The following is a 12,271-nucleotide window of genomic DNA, read 5'->3' as shown; positions in this document are numbered from 1 at the left end:
CCACTTTCAGAAAAGGTTCCAGTTGTGTTTCCACTTGAGCCTGGTACGGCACGACACAATTACAAACTGTTCTCGGCCCTGAACTCTCAGCACACTTGGCTAACCGTGCCGAACCGTGATGGTTGAATGTGTATCGTGACATCGCAACTCAGGATTGGTCACTTGTCTGTTGTCTGGTTACTAGTTTCTCTGTTGCTGGCTAAGCGACATAAAAGCAATTTGAGCTACGTAAACACAATAAACACAACATTATAATAAAATTAAAAGAAACAACATGGTTCCTGTGCTCACCAACCATGTTATTTTCCAGATGCGTTTTGTCCATAGGAATGTTTTTCACTGCTGTAAATTGACATGATTGAGCATACACAATTAATCTATAATTATCTTGGTTGTTGATTAGTTTCATGATCGATTTCATCAATTAGTTCTTGCAGCCCTAGTTAATTAAAGTTTGTATTGATCATGAAACATCATGATACTGAAGAACAAAGAGGTTGGTGCTTATTCTTGATTCCTCATTCATTCATCAAGATTTACATTGTTTCAGGTCAAGAATATAAAAAGACATTAAATTAATTAAATATTAAATTATTTTGACATAAACTTTCTTGATTTAGTCATTTTAGATGAATTTGACTCTGGAAAAGCCTAAAAAGCAGGTGAACTGGGAAGTCTGAAGGCCTTTTCACACTAAACACAAATATTTTGTTCAAGCTGATTTTGAATAGAAAGAGAGACAACATTTTCTCGTCTATCGTGCGTCTACATTACACCCGTACCACTAAAAAGACAGATTATATCCAAGACTTCAGTCATAAATTAGTATTAATATTGATAGCATTACTGGTGGCGTCGTTGCTAACTTACTGTCCATCTGTTAAAATGGCGAATATATCAGATGTATGTTGTCTACCTTTTGGTGTAGGTGAGGACACATTCGAGCTGCACGCGGTGCAGTCTGAGCTGGAAGCTGTAGAGAAGCAGATCCGTGACCTTTTAGGCCGGTGACACACTGGATGCGTGGCGTAAGCATCTCAGCTGCGTGGTGTGTCCGTTTTTATTTCGGCTCCCATGTTAACAGGTTAGAGCTTGCACACTGCCTGCGTGACACTCAGGCGCGGCGGTTGCCGCGCGGAAAACGCGTGCATGCTAGAAATAGAACCGACGCCTATTTTTCATGCGACACGCAAGCGTCTTGGAAGCGTTTCCATGCAAAATTGAATAGGAAAAGATGTTTATATGACATTTTGACACGAATACATATTAATAAATATGTATTCGTGTCAAATGCTTTCCTGGTGCTCGTGTTTTCGATATCGCTGCGTGGGTACCCAAGATCTTGAACGGCGACGAGCGCGTCGGAACTGTCATGCTGCACGCGGGAGTGAACGACATCAGGCTGCGACAGACAGAGGTCCTGAAGAAAGATTTCAGGAGCCTGATCGAGACGGTACGCAGCACATCGCCTAAAACAACGATCATTGTGTCTGGACCGCTTCCCACGTACCGACAAGGGCATGAAAAGTTTAGTAGATTATTCGCGCTAAATGAATGGTTAATGTCATGGTGCAATGAGCAGAAACTGCTCTTTGTAAATAATTGGAATCTGTTTTGGGAGCATGCTAGGCTCTTCCGCGCTGATGGCTTACACCCAAGTAGAATCGGAGCGGATCTTCTGTCGGATAACATCTCCAAGATGTTAAACACCGTTTGACTAGTAACCAAAAGTCCAAATCACAGTCTCTGCTGCACCAATTTAATTGATATAAATACTAGTGTAGAACATTGCATAGAAACTGTCTATTCCTCTTTTAGTGAGATCAAATAATAAATCTACTGCAGGATCTAGGAAAAATATAATTGTTATTAAAACAGAAATTCTCGCTATTAGTGAACAAAAACAATTTTTAAATCTAGGTCTTCTAAACATTAGATCACTCACACCTAAGGCGGTTATTGTAAATGAAAGTCACAGATAATAGCATCGATGTACTTTGCCTTACTGAAACCTGGCTTAAACCAAATGATTATTTCGGTCTAAATGAGTCTACTCCACCTGGATACTGTTATAAGCATGAGCCCCTTCTGATTGGTCGTGGCGGCGGTGTTGCAACAATCTACAGAGATATTCTTAATGTTACTCAGAGAACAGGTGACAAGTTTAATTTGTTTGAAGTACTTGTACTAAATGTTACGCTCTCAGATGTAAGAAAAAAAATCCCTATTATCTCTAGCCTTGGCTACCTTATATAGACCGCCAGGGCCTTAAGCTGATTACCTAAAAGAGTTTGCAGATTTTCTCTCAGATCTATTGGTCAACGTCGACAAAGCATTAATTGTTGGAGATTTTAATATACACGTAGATAATTCAAATGATGCGTTAGGGGCTGCGTTTACAGATTTATTAAACTCCTTTGGGGTCAAGCAAAACGTCACCAGACCAACTCATCGTCTTAATCATACACTCGATTTAATTATATCATATGGAACTGATCCAACCGATATAGATATCATTCCACAAAGTGATGATGTCACTGACCATTACATGGTAACTTGCATATTACGTACTGCTGTAATATGTCATGCTGCGCCGCGTTATCGACCAGGCAGAACAATCCTTCCATCCACCATAGATAATTTCTCAAATTGCTTATCTCAGCTGCTGCCTGAACCCAAACAAACAGATGAACTAGAGGAACTAACTAGCACTATGAGCACCATTCTCTCTAGAACATTGGATATTGTTGCACCCATTAGATTAAAAAAGGTCAGAGAGAAAAGTAAAGCACCATGGTACAACAATACTACGCATGTTCTAAAGAGAGAAACACGTAATTTAGAGCGTAATTGGAAACAAACTAATTTAGAGGTCTTTAGAATCGCGTGGAAAGACAGTATGTCAACCAAAACAATCCTAGGTTTTTATTTAACACCGTGGCTAGACTAACAAATAAACAGACGTCACCCGAACAAAATATCCCGTTACAGTTTAGTAGTAATGATTTCATGAACTTCTTCACTGAGAAAATAGAAAACATCAGAACCACAATTGCAAACGTTCAATCCTCAATTGTGCCTTATAATTCAGCCTCAATTATCACCCCGCAAGAACAATTACAGTGCTTTACAACTATAGAACAAAAAGTGTTAAATAAACTTATTACTTCATCTAAAACAACAACATGTTTATTAGATCCTATACCAACTAAACTACTGAAAGAAGTGTTACCTGTAGTGGAAGAGCCTCTCCTCAATATTATTAACTCATCTTTATCTTTAGGTCATGTTCCAAGAACATTTAAACTGGCAGTTATAAAACCTCTCATTAAGAAACCACAATTAGATCATAATAATCTAGCAAATTATAGACCCATTTCAAATCTTCCATTTATGTCTAAAATACTAGAAAAAGTTGTGTCCACTCAACTGGGCTCTTTCTTGCAGGAAAATGATATCTATGAAAAGTTTCAGTCAGGATTCAGGCCGCATCATAGCACTGAAACTGCGCTCGTTAAAGTCACAAATGATTTACTTTTAGCTTCTGACCAAGGCTGTATCTCAATACTAGTTTTACTTGATCTAAGTGCTGCGTTCGATACTATAGATCACACAATAATCTTAGATCGACTACAAAATTATACTGGTGTTCAAGGACAAGCATTAAGCTAGTTTAGATCATACTTATCTGACCGCTACCATTTTGTCTATTTTAATGGAGAAAAATCGATCATAACTCCAGTAAACTATGGAGTGCCGCAGGGATCTGTGTTAGGCCCTCTATTATTCTCAATATATATGATGCCACTTGGAAATATTATAAGGAAACATGGAATTAGTTTCCATTGTTATGCTGATGACACTCAAATATATATTTCATCATGGCCGGAAGAAAACGCTAAATTATCCAAATTGACAGAGTGTGTTAAAGATATAAAAGAATGGATGACGTGTAATTTTCTTTTATTAAATCCAGACAAGACAGAGGTACTAATCATCGGTTCAAAAAAACGCCCTCAGAACCTCTCACAATACAACTTTAACATCGTAGGATGTCCTGTTATTTTATCCTCTACAGTAAAAGACCTGGGTGTTATACTTGATTGTAACCTGTCTTTTGAAAATCATATTTCGTATGTTACAAAAACAGCCTTTTTCCACCTTAGAAACATTGCTAAGCTACGTAATATGCTATCAGTTTCTGATGCAGAAAAGTTAGTTCATGCATTCATGACCTCGAGACTAGATTACTTTAATGCTTTATTAGTTGGTTGTCCTGCATCCTCAATAAACAAGCTACAGTTAGTCCAAAATGCAGCTGCTAGAGTTCTTACTAGATCAAGAAAATATGATCATATAACACCGATTTTATCATCACTACATTGGCTACCTATTAAGTTCTGTATTAATTATAAGGTATTGCTACTGACTTATAAAGCCCTAAACGGCTTAGCTCCAGTCTATTTAACGGATCTTCTATCGCCCTATAATCCATCGCACTCTTTAAGATCACTAAATTCGAGGCTTTTGGTCATACCTAGGATATCCAGATCAACCAAAGGAGGGAGAGCATTTTCACATTTGGCTCCGAAACTCTGGAAAAGTCTTCCTGATACTGTTCGTTGCTCGGACTCGCTCTCCCAGTTTAAAACTAGATTAAAGACGCATCTTTTCGGCCAGGCATTCATATAATATTGTTAATCTTACAGTTCAAACTACAATCCGGCCTCTAGTTCATAAATGCCAGAGGAGAACTGGCCCCCTACTGAGCCTGGGTTCTCCCAAGGTTATTTTTTTTCTCCATTAGGTCACCTGATGGAGTTTTAGGACACCATTAGGTCACTTGATGGAGTTTTTTCGGTTCCTTGCCACTGTTGCCTTTGGCTTGCTCAGTTGGGGATATTTTGGGGATATTTAATTTTATTCTATCAATCAATAAATTCCACTAGAAACAAACCTTGTTGTATTATTTTATTTTAATTTAATACTGTGAAGCTGCTTTGATACAATCTGTATTGTGAAAAGCGCTATACAAATATACTTGATTTGATTTGATTTGACTTGGAGTTTTTTCTGTTCCTTGCCACTGTTGCCTTTGGCTTGCTCAGTTGGGGATATTTAATTTAATTAAATCAATCAATAATACTATTGATCAGCCTTACCAAACGTGGACGTTTTTCCACTAGAAACAAACCTTGTTGTGTTATTTTGATTTAATAATGTGAAGCTGCTTTGATACATTCTGTATTGTGAAAAGCGCTATACAAATATACTTGACTTGACTTGACTTGACATTCGCCGCTGCTGTAGACTGTGCTAATAAATACAGGTAACAAAGTATAACTATTGCAATGCGATGAAAGGGTAGTTTGATTTCTAACATTATTCTCTCAACAGACATTTACATCGGTAGTCTGGCGTTATAATTGATTTGCTTTTGGTGTACTGTGGAGTGGGTAAAACTGTTTTTAATGGCAGGCTAGCATATACCGTTGACTCGCGCTAGCCTAGCACCGGTGAACTATGCAACTGGAAGGACTGGGTGAAAATTTTTGAAAACTGTCTCTACTGATAAATAACACACAGGCTAACTTGGAAATGAGGTCCGATGTTCAAAATCCTGAACCACCCCTTTAAAACTTTTAACTTTTAGCTATGTGTAGTTCAATATATAGTGTATCGGGGGAGAGGACGTCTTTTACACGTGCATTTATAGTCCATCATGACCCTTTATGAAATCCTTGTGAAATATGCAAAAGCTGTGCTTAATCCTTGCATGGTTAATACTGCAATAATTATTTTAATTGCCCAAGTAGTTTTTAAGAGGTTGTGAAGATGTCCACTGACGTCCTTTACACGTTTAGTCAAGGCTGTGAATAGACGAGAAAAAAGCAAGCAAGACAGAAAAAAAACCCCAGGAATTATCTTTATGAAATACACGATTTGTATACAAAGTAAATATATTTACTTTATCTTGTTTAAATAAATTATAATCACAAAGTGCCTAGTGTGGTTAAGTTTCAACCTGTTGTACCTGATGTATTCGTTGTTATTTTTTTTTATGGAATGTATGCATATACATGTAAAACAGAAATATATCTGGTCACCATTTATGTCTGAGTTGGATGTAATTGCCAAAACTGTGCTGCCAAGATGTAGTAACAAAAGATCTCGCGATATTACAAAATCCCGCGATGGGATAGATTATCTCGCGAGATGTTAACACGTTCTCCCCAGGGGGGCAGTCATTCGGAATAAATTGAAGTTTCCCCGGGCACCGCCATTGATTAGCGGACCTCCACCTGCTGTTAGCATCCCATTGACTCCCATTCATTTTGGTGTCACTTTGACAGTGAATAACTTTACATCTGAGGCGTTTAAAGACTTAATTTGTCCATTATTTATTTCTAAAGAAACACAAAAATGTATAAAAGGCTCCATTACCTTGTAGCTTATGTATGGCCCCGTAGATGCAGTTTTTGTAAAAATAGGCTAACGATTGTGTCCTAACCATGCGACTCTCTGTCGCACAGTAGAGAGATTACCGTATGGACAGGAGGAGAAGCTCACGGGCAGTCAGGGGGACGTGGAGGCAAAATTACAAAATAATTAATAAGAATACTTAGCAAAAGTTTCTCCTGCTCCTCATGGACACCTCCTACTCACACTCTCCGTCTCTGCAAGTTTCGGAAGGGAATGATTCAGATTTCTCTTGGCACAGCTACTAGAAGACAGACGGGTTGCTCACGTCACATCTACGTCGTCAAGCTCAGTTTGAGTCTGCGCAGTACGCTCGACCCCCAGGAAGTCAGTTCTTCTAACTGACTTCACTTGTCTCCGTTGAATCCAATGAGGTCGCTGTGTCCAGTTTATATACTGTCTATGGTTCTCCCCATAGACTCCGGAACATTGAACAACCACGAGGAGAGGAGGAATTGAGGAGGGAGTTGTATCGACATTATTAAAAATCTACTGTTGGGTAAGTACATTTTGTATTATTAGATTTACGTGCTTGAGTTTTACTTTTTTGACATGAATGAACCGAAAGAAATGATGCCCACATTGTCAACTGAAATTTACTGAGTTTGGCTAAAATTAGCTAGTAGGCTAAAAGTTACTTTGAACTTATACAACGGTATACCATAGTATAAAGTATGTTTAATGATAGTCAAAGTTATTACTGTAACTTATTAATGTAGCCTTTTGAGAGTTTCTTTCAGAAAGTAAATTATCTGAAATAGAATGAAATGTTTAGCTGGATTTGAACATGTATGTTTTCAGTAACTGCTTTAAAAATATTTTGTAATTTTAGAATTGCTAAACATGTCCTCTGAATACCAAAAGAAGTGGAGATGACGAAGGGCAAGGGTTGATATCTATTCAGGGGACATCAGCCCACCTGTCTTTATCAGAAATGTCCTGTTCACTTTCTCACAGTTACACATCTAGTTAAGGGTATTTCTCAAGGGCACCACAGTGGTATTGAAGAGGCAGGGGACAAATGCTGTTCCCCCTGCCCCCCAACTGATCTAACACCAATTTAAAGCAGAACATCTTTCATACAATAAAATAAAATGTAATGCATGTTGATTACCTTTTTCTAATGTTTCATTCATGATTCATTCATCTTGTTCCATGTTTTTTTAAATTTAGCTGTAAACCATACAAATATTTTGAAAATAAGTGCATGTCATTTACCTCACATTTTTAATTTGATTTATTTTAAAAAGAAATATATTCTCTTCACTTAGATGCTGTGAAGAGGTGGAGCCCAAATGCTACAGACTCTGAAATTGATGCAGCAATGGCAGAACACCTGAAACACTCTCCAGGAAGAGCTGGTGGATACAAAAAATGAGCCAAACAATGTGTTTAAGGGATAGTTCACCCAAAAATGAAAATTGTCATCATTAACTCAACCTAATGTTTCAAACTTGTATACCTTTCTATGTTATGCTAAACACAACAATGTTTAGAAGAATGTTTGTAACCAAGCAGATGTCGCTTCCCATTAACTACCATAATAATTTTTTCTCCAATAATGGTAGTTAATGGTTGCTCAATTTGCTTGGTTACAAACATTGGGTCTCATTCATGAAACACGAGCAGAACGAATTTTTGTGTAAATCGTGTGTAAAGTGGTTCTGGCGTAAATTTTCGGATTCATTAAAATATTCGTATTTTCCAAATGTTAGTTGGTATGAAAGAAATCTACACCTGCTCCCAGCCACGCGTAAATAGTGCGTTTAACATCCAAACGTTTTGCTCACTAATAAGGCTGCATTTTAATTCACCTTAATCTGGTACATATTTACACAGCATTTTGAAAAAATATTCTATATTGCAATTACGTACGGTTTTTCTTTTTACTTTTATTGTGAGAGCCAATAATAGCATCTGCAAACGGAACACAAGTCCGCAAGTCACAAGTGTTGCAGTCAAGCTTCATGTCGGACCATTTTCTTTTCACTTCTGGGACTGTTCGATAAACAGATGAAACTCCATAAACTGCATCTATAATATGCTGCCAAGCTTCCTTTTTTTAGGACCTGATACGCCACTATGTATGCTTGAAAATAAAATGTGCCGTTTTGAATGAACTTCTGATAATAAAACTTCAATTTCTGCATCTGAGAAATTTCTCTTTTTCATTCGCTTTTGAGGAGACATGTTGAAATCCTTCGTTTGGTGTCATAATATGATGCCCATATATAGTTGTCAGTTGGATTTAATGGGCCGGATTTATGGTAATTGAGAATGAGCGTGCACGCGCGTCCTATTTACGACTGATTGGAATTTACACACACACACATTTCACTATCACATCTGACGTTTACGAAGTATTTGTGAATCAGGAGAAGAGTTTTCGGGAAGGTCTCTACGTGCAAATCACTCACATATTTACTCGTATATTTACGAATGCTTCATGAATGAGACCCATTCTTCAAAATATCTTCTTTTGTGTTCAGCAGAAGAAAGAAACTCATACAGGTTTGGAACATGAGGGCGAGTAAATGACAGAATTTTCTTTTTTGGTTGAACTATCCCTTTATATAATAATTCAGTATTTTGTAATTGGTATTTTAGTTTGGTTAACAAATGTTAAACATTGAAAAAAAATAGAGAAATTGTGGCTGTTCAAGATCAATAAAATGTTGTGCTAACTGTACGTCCAAATGTTTGCTGGGATTGCTTTCACACACACACACACACACACACACACAAAAAAGTAAAAGAACGATAAAATTAAGTTTGAAGCCCAATCGCACATTTCAAGGTTTAAATAAAGTGTCAGGACAGTTTATTTATTTAAACCAGGGTTGCATCAAGTTTAGAGTTTATTCCCTTTGTGATGCAAAATAAGAAACACAGAATCTTATTCTTATTCTTATCTTATTTTAAATTTGTATTGCCAAAAATATTGCAGCTAAGTTAAAAATTAAAACTGTACAAAACGAAAATAGTTCAAAGCAACATAAATTAAGAACAGGCGCTTTTCTTTCCCTCTCTCTCGTGCTGGATCTCTTTTTAGTAAGTTTCTTTTGTCTCCCTCACTGCGTGCGCCAGGTATTTCTCGAAATTAAACATTTCAAGGTAAAAACACATCATACAGCTGTTAATACTGTATATGTCGCTGGGTGTCATCCACACAAATCACGAAAGAAAAAAATTTAACAAATAGCCTTTGTTGCTTCAAAGACACAGCATGCCTTGTTGAATTCACCTTACAATAAAACGAGGTTGATCACAAATTAAAGCGCTCTGTATCTGCTGCTCACTCCCATTCTTTCAACGCGTTTACAGTTCATGTTTAGATAATGCCAGCTTGTTAACAATCACACACACTGCTCACACACTCTAAAATTCTACAAAACCAGTTGAAACAACTGGATTGAACACTTGTGTGTGGAAAACAGCTCAGACAGTGGGTACAATTTGTCTGTGTATGCTATCTTCAGCTCAACCGGATTCAGGCAGCATGCCTCAAATCCTGGATGCTGAGTGAGGCACGTCGCGGGGTGAGCTCCTCGACCAGCGACCAAACTCACTTCCCTACAGCACAAGCTTTCCAACGCAGTTTCCATGGGACGGCACCGCCCACACAAGCACCTGCCAAACACAGCGAAAGACACGCAGAGGCTACGTTTGCAACAACATTTTTACCGGAGGAAGAGATAAATGCTTAGAAACGCCCATATAGATAGCATGATGCCTTCTATTTCTATTCTATGATACCTTCGATTTTTCACTCGGTGCTATTCAATGACAGTAAAAAAAAAAAAAAAAGTGTTGCAACTCACCAGGACACTTCACCAACTCTCCACTCATTCTCCTCGGACCATGCATTTAATTGGCTTTGACGGCCATCAGTTCTTGGCAATTCCTCATTTGCCCTCTCACGTCTGGCAGGTTCGAAATTATACGGCTGCAGGCCATCATACATGTTGGCTCTTGCCACCTCTTCCTCATCCCAGTCAGTCGACATAGTTCTAATACTAGGCTGAGGCTACCTTTCCTCCACTTCTCCTCAATGTGACGTCATCACCGAATTGCGTAAAAAAACCTGTTAATACCAAAAACGTAAAAAAATGGTCTTTAAGACCATTTTTGAGACATTTTAAAAATGATATACATATCTTGAGTGATTTATGTACCCATTAATCGACAGTGGTGGTTAACCTGCAACATGGGATTTAAATAATTTAAGCTACATATTTCTGTCATAAATGTTTATTACTAAATATTTCAATAATTGAAGAATTAAAACGGTTAAAACGGGCTACTTCGGTTTGGGACAGCTTTTTCCAAGCAAAACTAAATACAATCTTCAAATGCTTGTTCATTTGTTGTCATGAACAAAATGTTCAACTCAATATTAAATTCTATTTAAATTTAAATTCGTTGAATCCTTACAACCAGGGTGCATGCGATTTGTGAATAAAGTTTTTATTTCTTTTAATCAAATAGGCTAAATCTCGAACCACAGTGATTCGTGCTGCTGTTAAAATAAATAACATTTATAGAATAATTATGAACTTAAATTAAACAATATTGCAACATTGAAAAATACATTTTATTTATTGAATAAATACATTTATACATTTAATTAGAGCGAGATTTTCACCCTTTCCTTGTCCTTTCCTCATTGGGAAGCGCTCACATGATAGCTGAACATGTTTGAGTAGATCCTCTGTAGGCTACCTCTCGGTTATATATGGATTTCATAATCAGGCTTTAGACAGAGCCGATTTCGTATCGCGACTGAGCTGAGGCAAGTGGCGTTGGTGTGCCAAAACACTTAATTATAAACTTCAACATTTAATTCAAAACAGTCTCAAACCGCTTTGTGACATTTTGAAAAGTCATGCATGCATTACGGCCACTGAAACCACGAACTTAACTGAAACGCTGGTTCTGATTTTATTGTTTGTCATTTAAACGTGCGTGTTGCATATCTTTATTTTATTTATTTTATATGGTCTATTGGTGAAGTAGCATTAATTACATGGAACCCCAAAATATATATTGATTTTTTTTTTACAGAACTGCTTTTGATTGTTATTATTATAGGCTACATATGTAAAGTCATTCTGTTGTATAATTTTTGTTCCTTAGTGTAAAATGGATATGCATGGTAATTTTATTTTATAAATATAAGCAGAAAACTATGGTGTAACAGAGTTTTAGAACTAGACAAATCTCACTGCATCAATAAAAGGCTATAAAATGAATTAATGGGCAAATATAAAAATTACATTAGTCCATGTTGGTTTGGGATTTGAAACCGTGTCATCTAAATGATCGAAACAAGTTCTACAACTCAACCATGAATTTACTTGTTGCGAAATGCCCAAATGTTCGTTACTCCAGTGTGGGTTCGCTCACACGAGCGAGAAGTGCTCTTTATTCGTCTCATTCCTCAATAGAATAGTAAAAATAATCAGCTTTGAAAATTCTGTTATTTTTGTTATCGCACTGCTCCCCGGGGGAATAGACTTGTCGCCCACCGACGTCTTGGCCTACAATATGAAATAAAGGTTATATTGTTCTCGTCTCTATTTTTAACTTTTTATTCTATTTTTCTGTCCTTAAAAAAATTATCTATTCTGTTTACCATAGTTGTAGTATTTCATCCTTACTGTTAATTGACATTAACCCCACTTACATTTCGGCAATTAAAAAAATGCGGCAATTGCTGCTGTTTTGCACAATATCCCTTTGCGCCACCTGGCGGTCATTTTGAAATGTGACTGGTTTATTTTTGCCGTGG

At 37.2% G+C, this 12,271-nt stretch overlaps 2 protein-coding genes across 4 annotated transcripts in view; one reads left to right on the top strand and one right to left on the bottom strand.

Annotated features, from left to right (window-relative positions):
* Positions 1-12,271, bottom strand: part of LOC311081665 (uncharacterized protein) — a gene marked incomplete at its 3' end in the record, with an annotated part of 465,213 nt that overhangs the window by 114,969 nt on the left and 337,973 nt on the right. The window lies entirely within an intron of this gene.
* Positions 1-12,271, top strand: part of LOC311087734 (uncharacterized protein) — a 29,527-nt gene that overhangs the window by 6,313 nt on the left and 10,943 nt on the right. The window contains exons 4-5 of one of the 3 annotated variants that reach the window (XM_084121135.1): positions 6,899-6,979; positions 7,752-9,169. The exons of the other annotated variants lie outside the window; for them this stretch is intronic. Of the exons in view, the coding sequence (XP_083977261.1) occupies positions 6,899-6,965 (67 nt within the window). The 3' untranslated portion in view covers positions 6,966-6,979; positions 7,752-9,169. Of the gene's footprint in view, positions 1-6,898; positions 6,980-7,751; positions 9,170-12,271 lie in introns of those variants that run through there. 3 annotated transcript variants of the gene reach the window in all.

Source organism: Abramis brama (assembly GCF_963993115.1).
Source record: "Abramis brama genome assembly, chromosome: 1".
Lineage (NCBI taxonomy): Eukaryota > Metazoa > Chordata > Actinopteri > Cypriniformes > Leuciscidae > Abramis > Abramis brama.
This window is presented reverse-complemented; position numbering and strand designations above follow the sequence as displayed.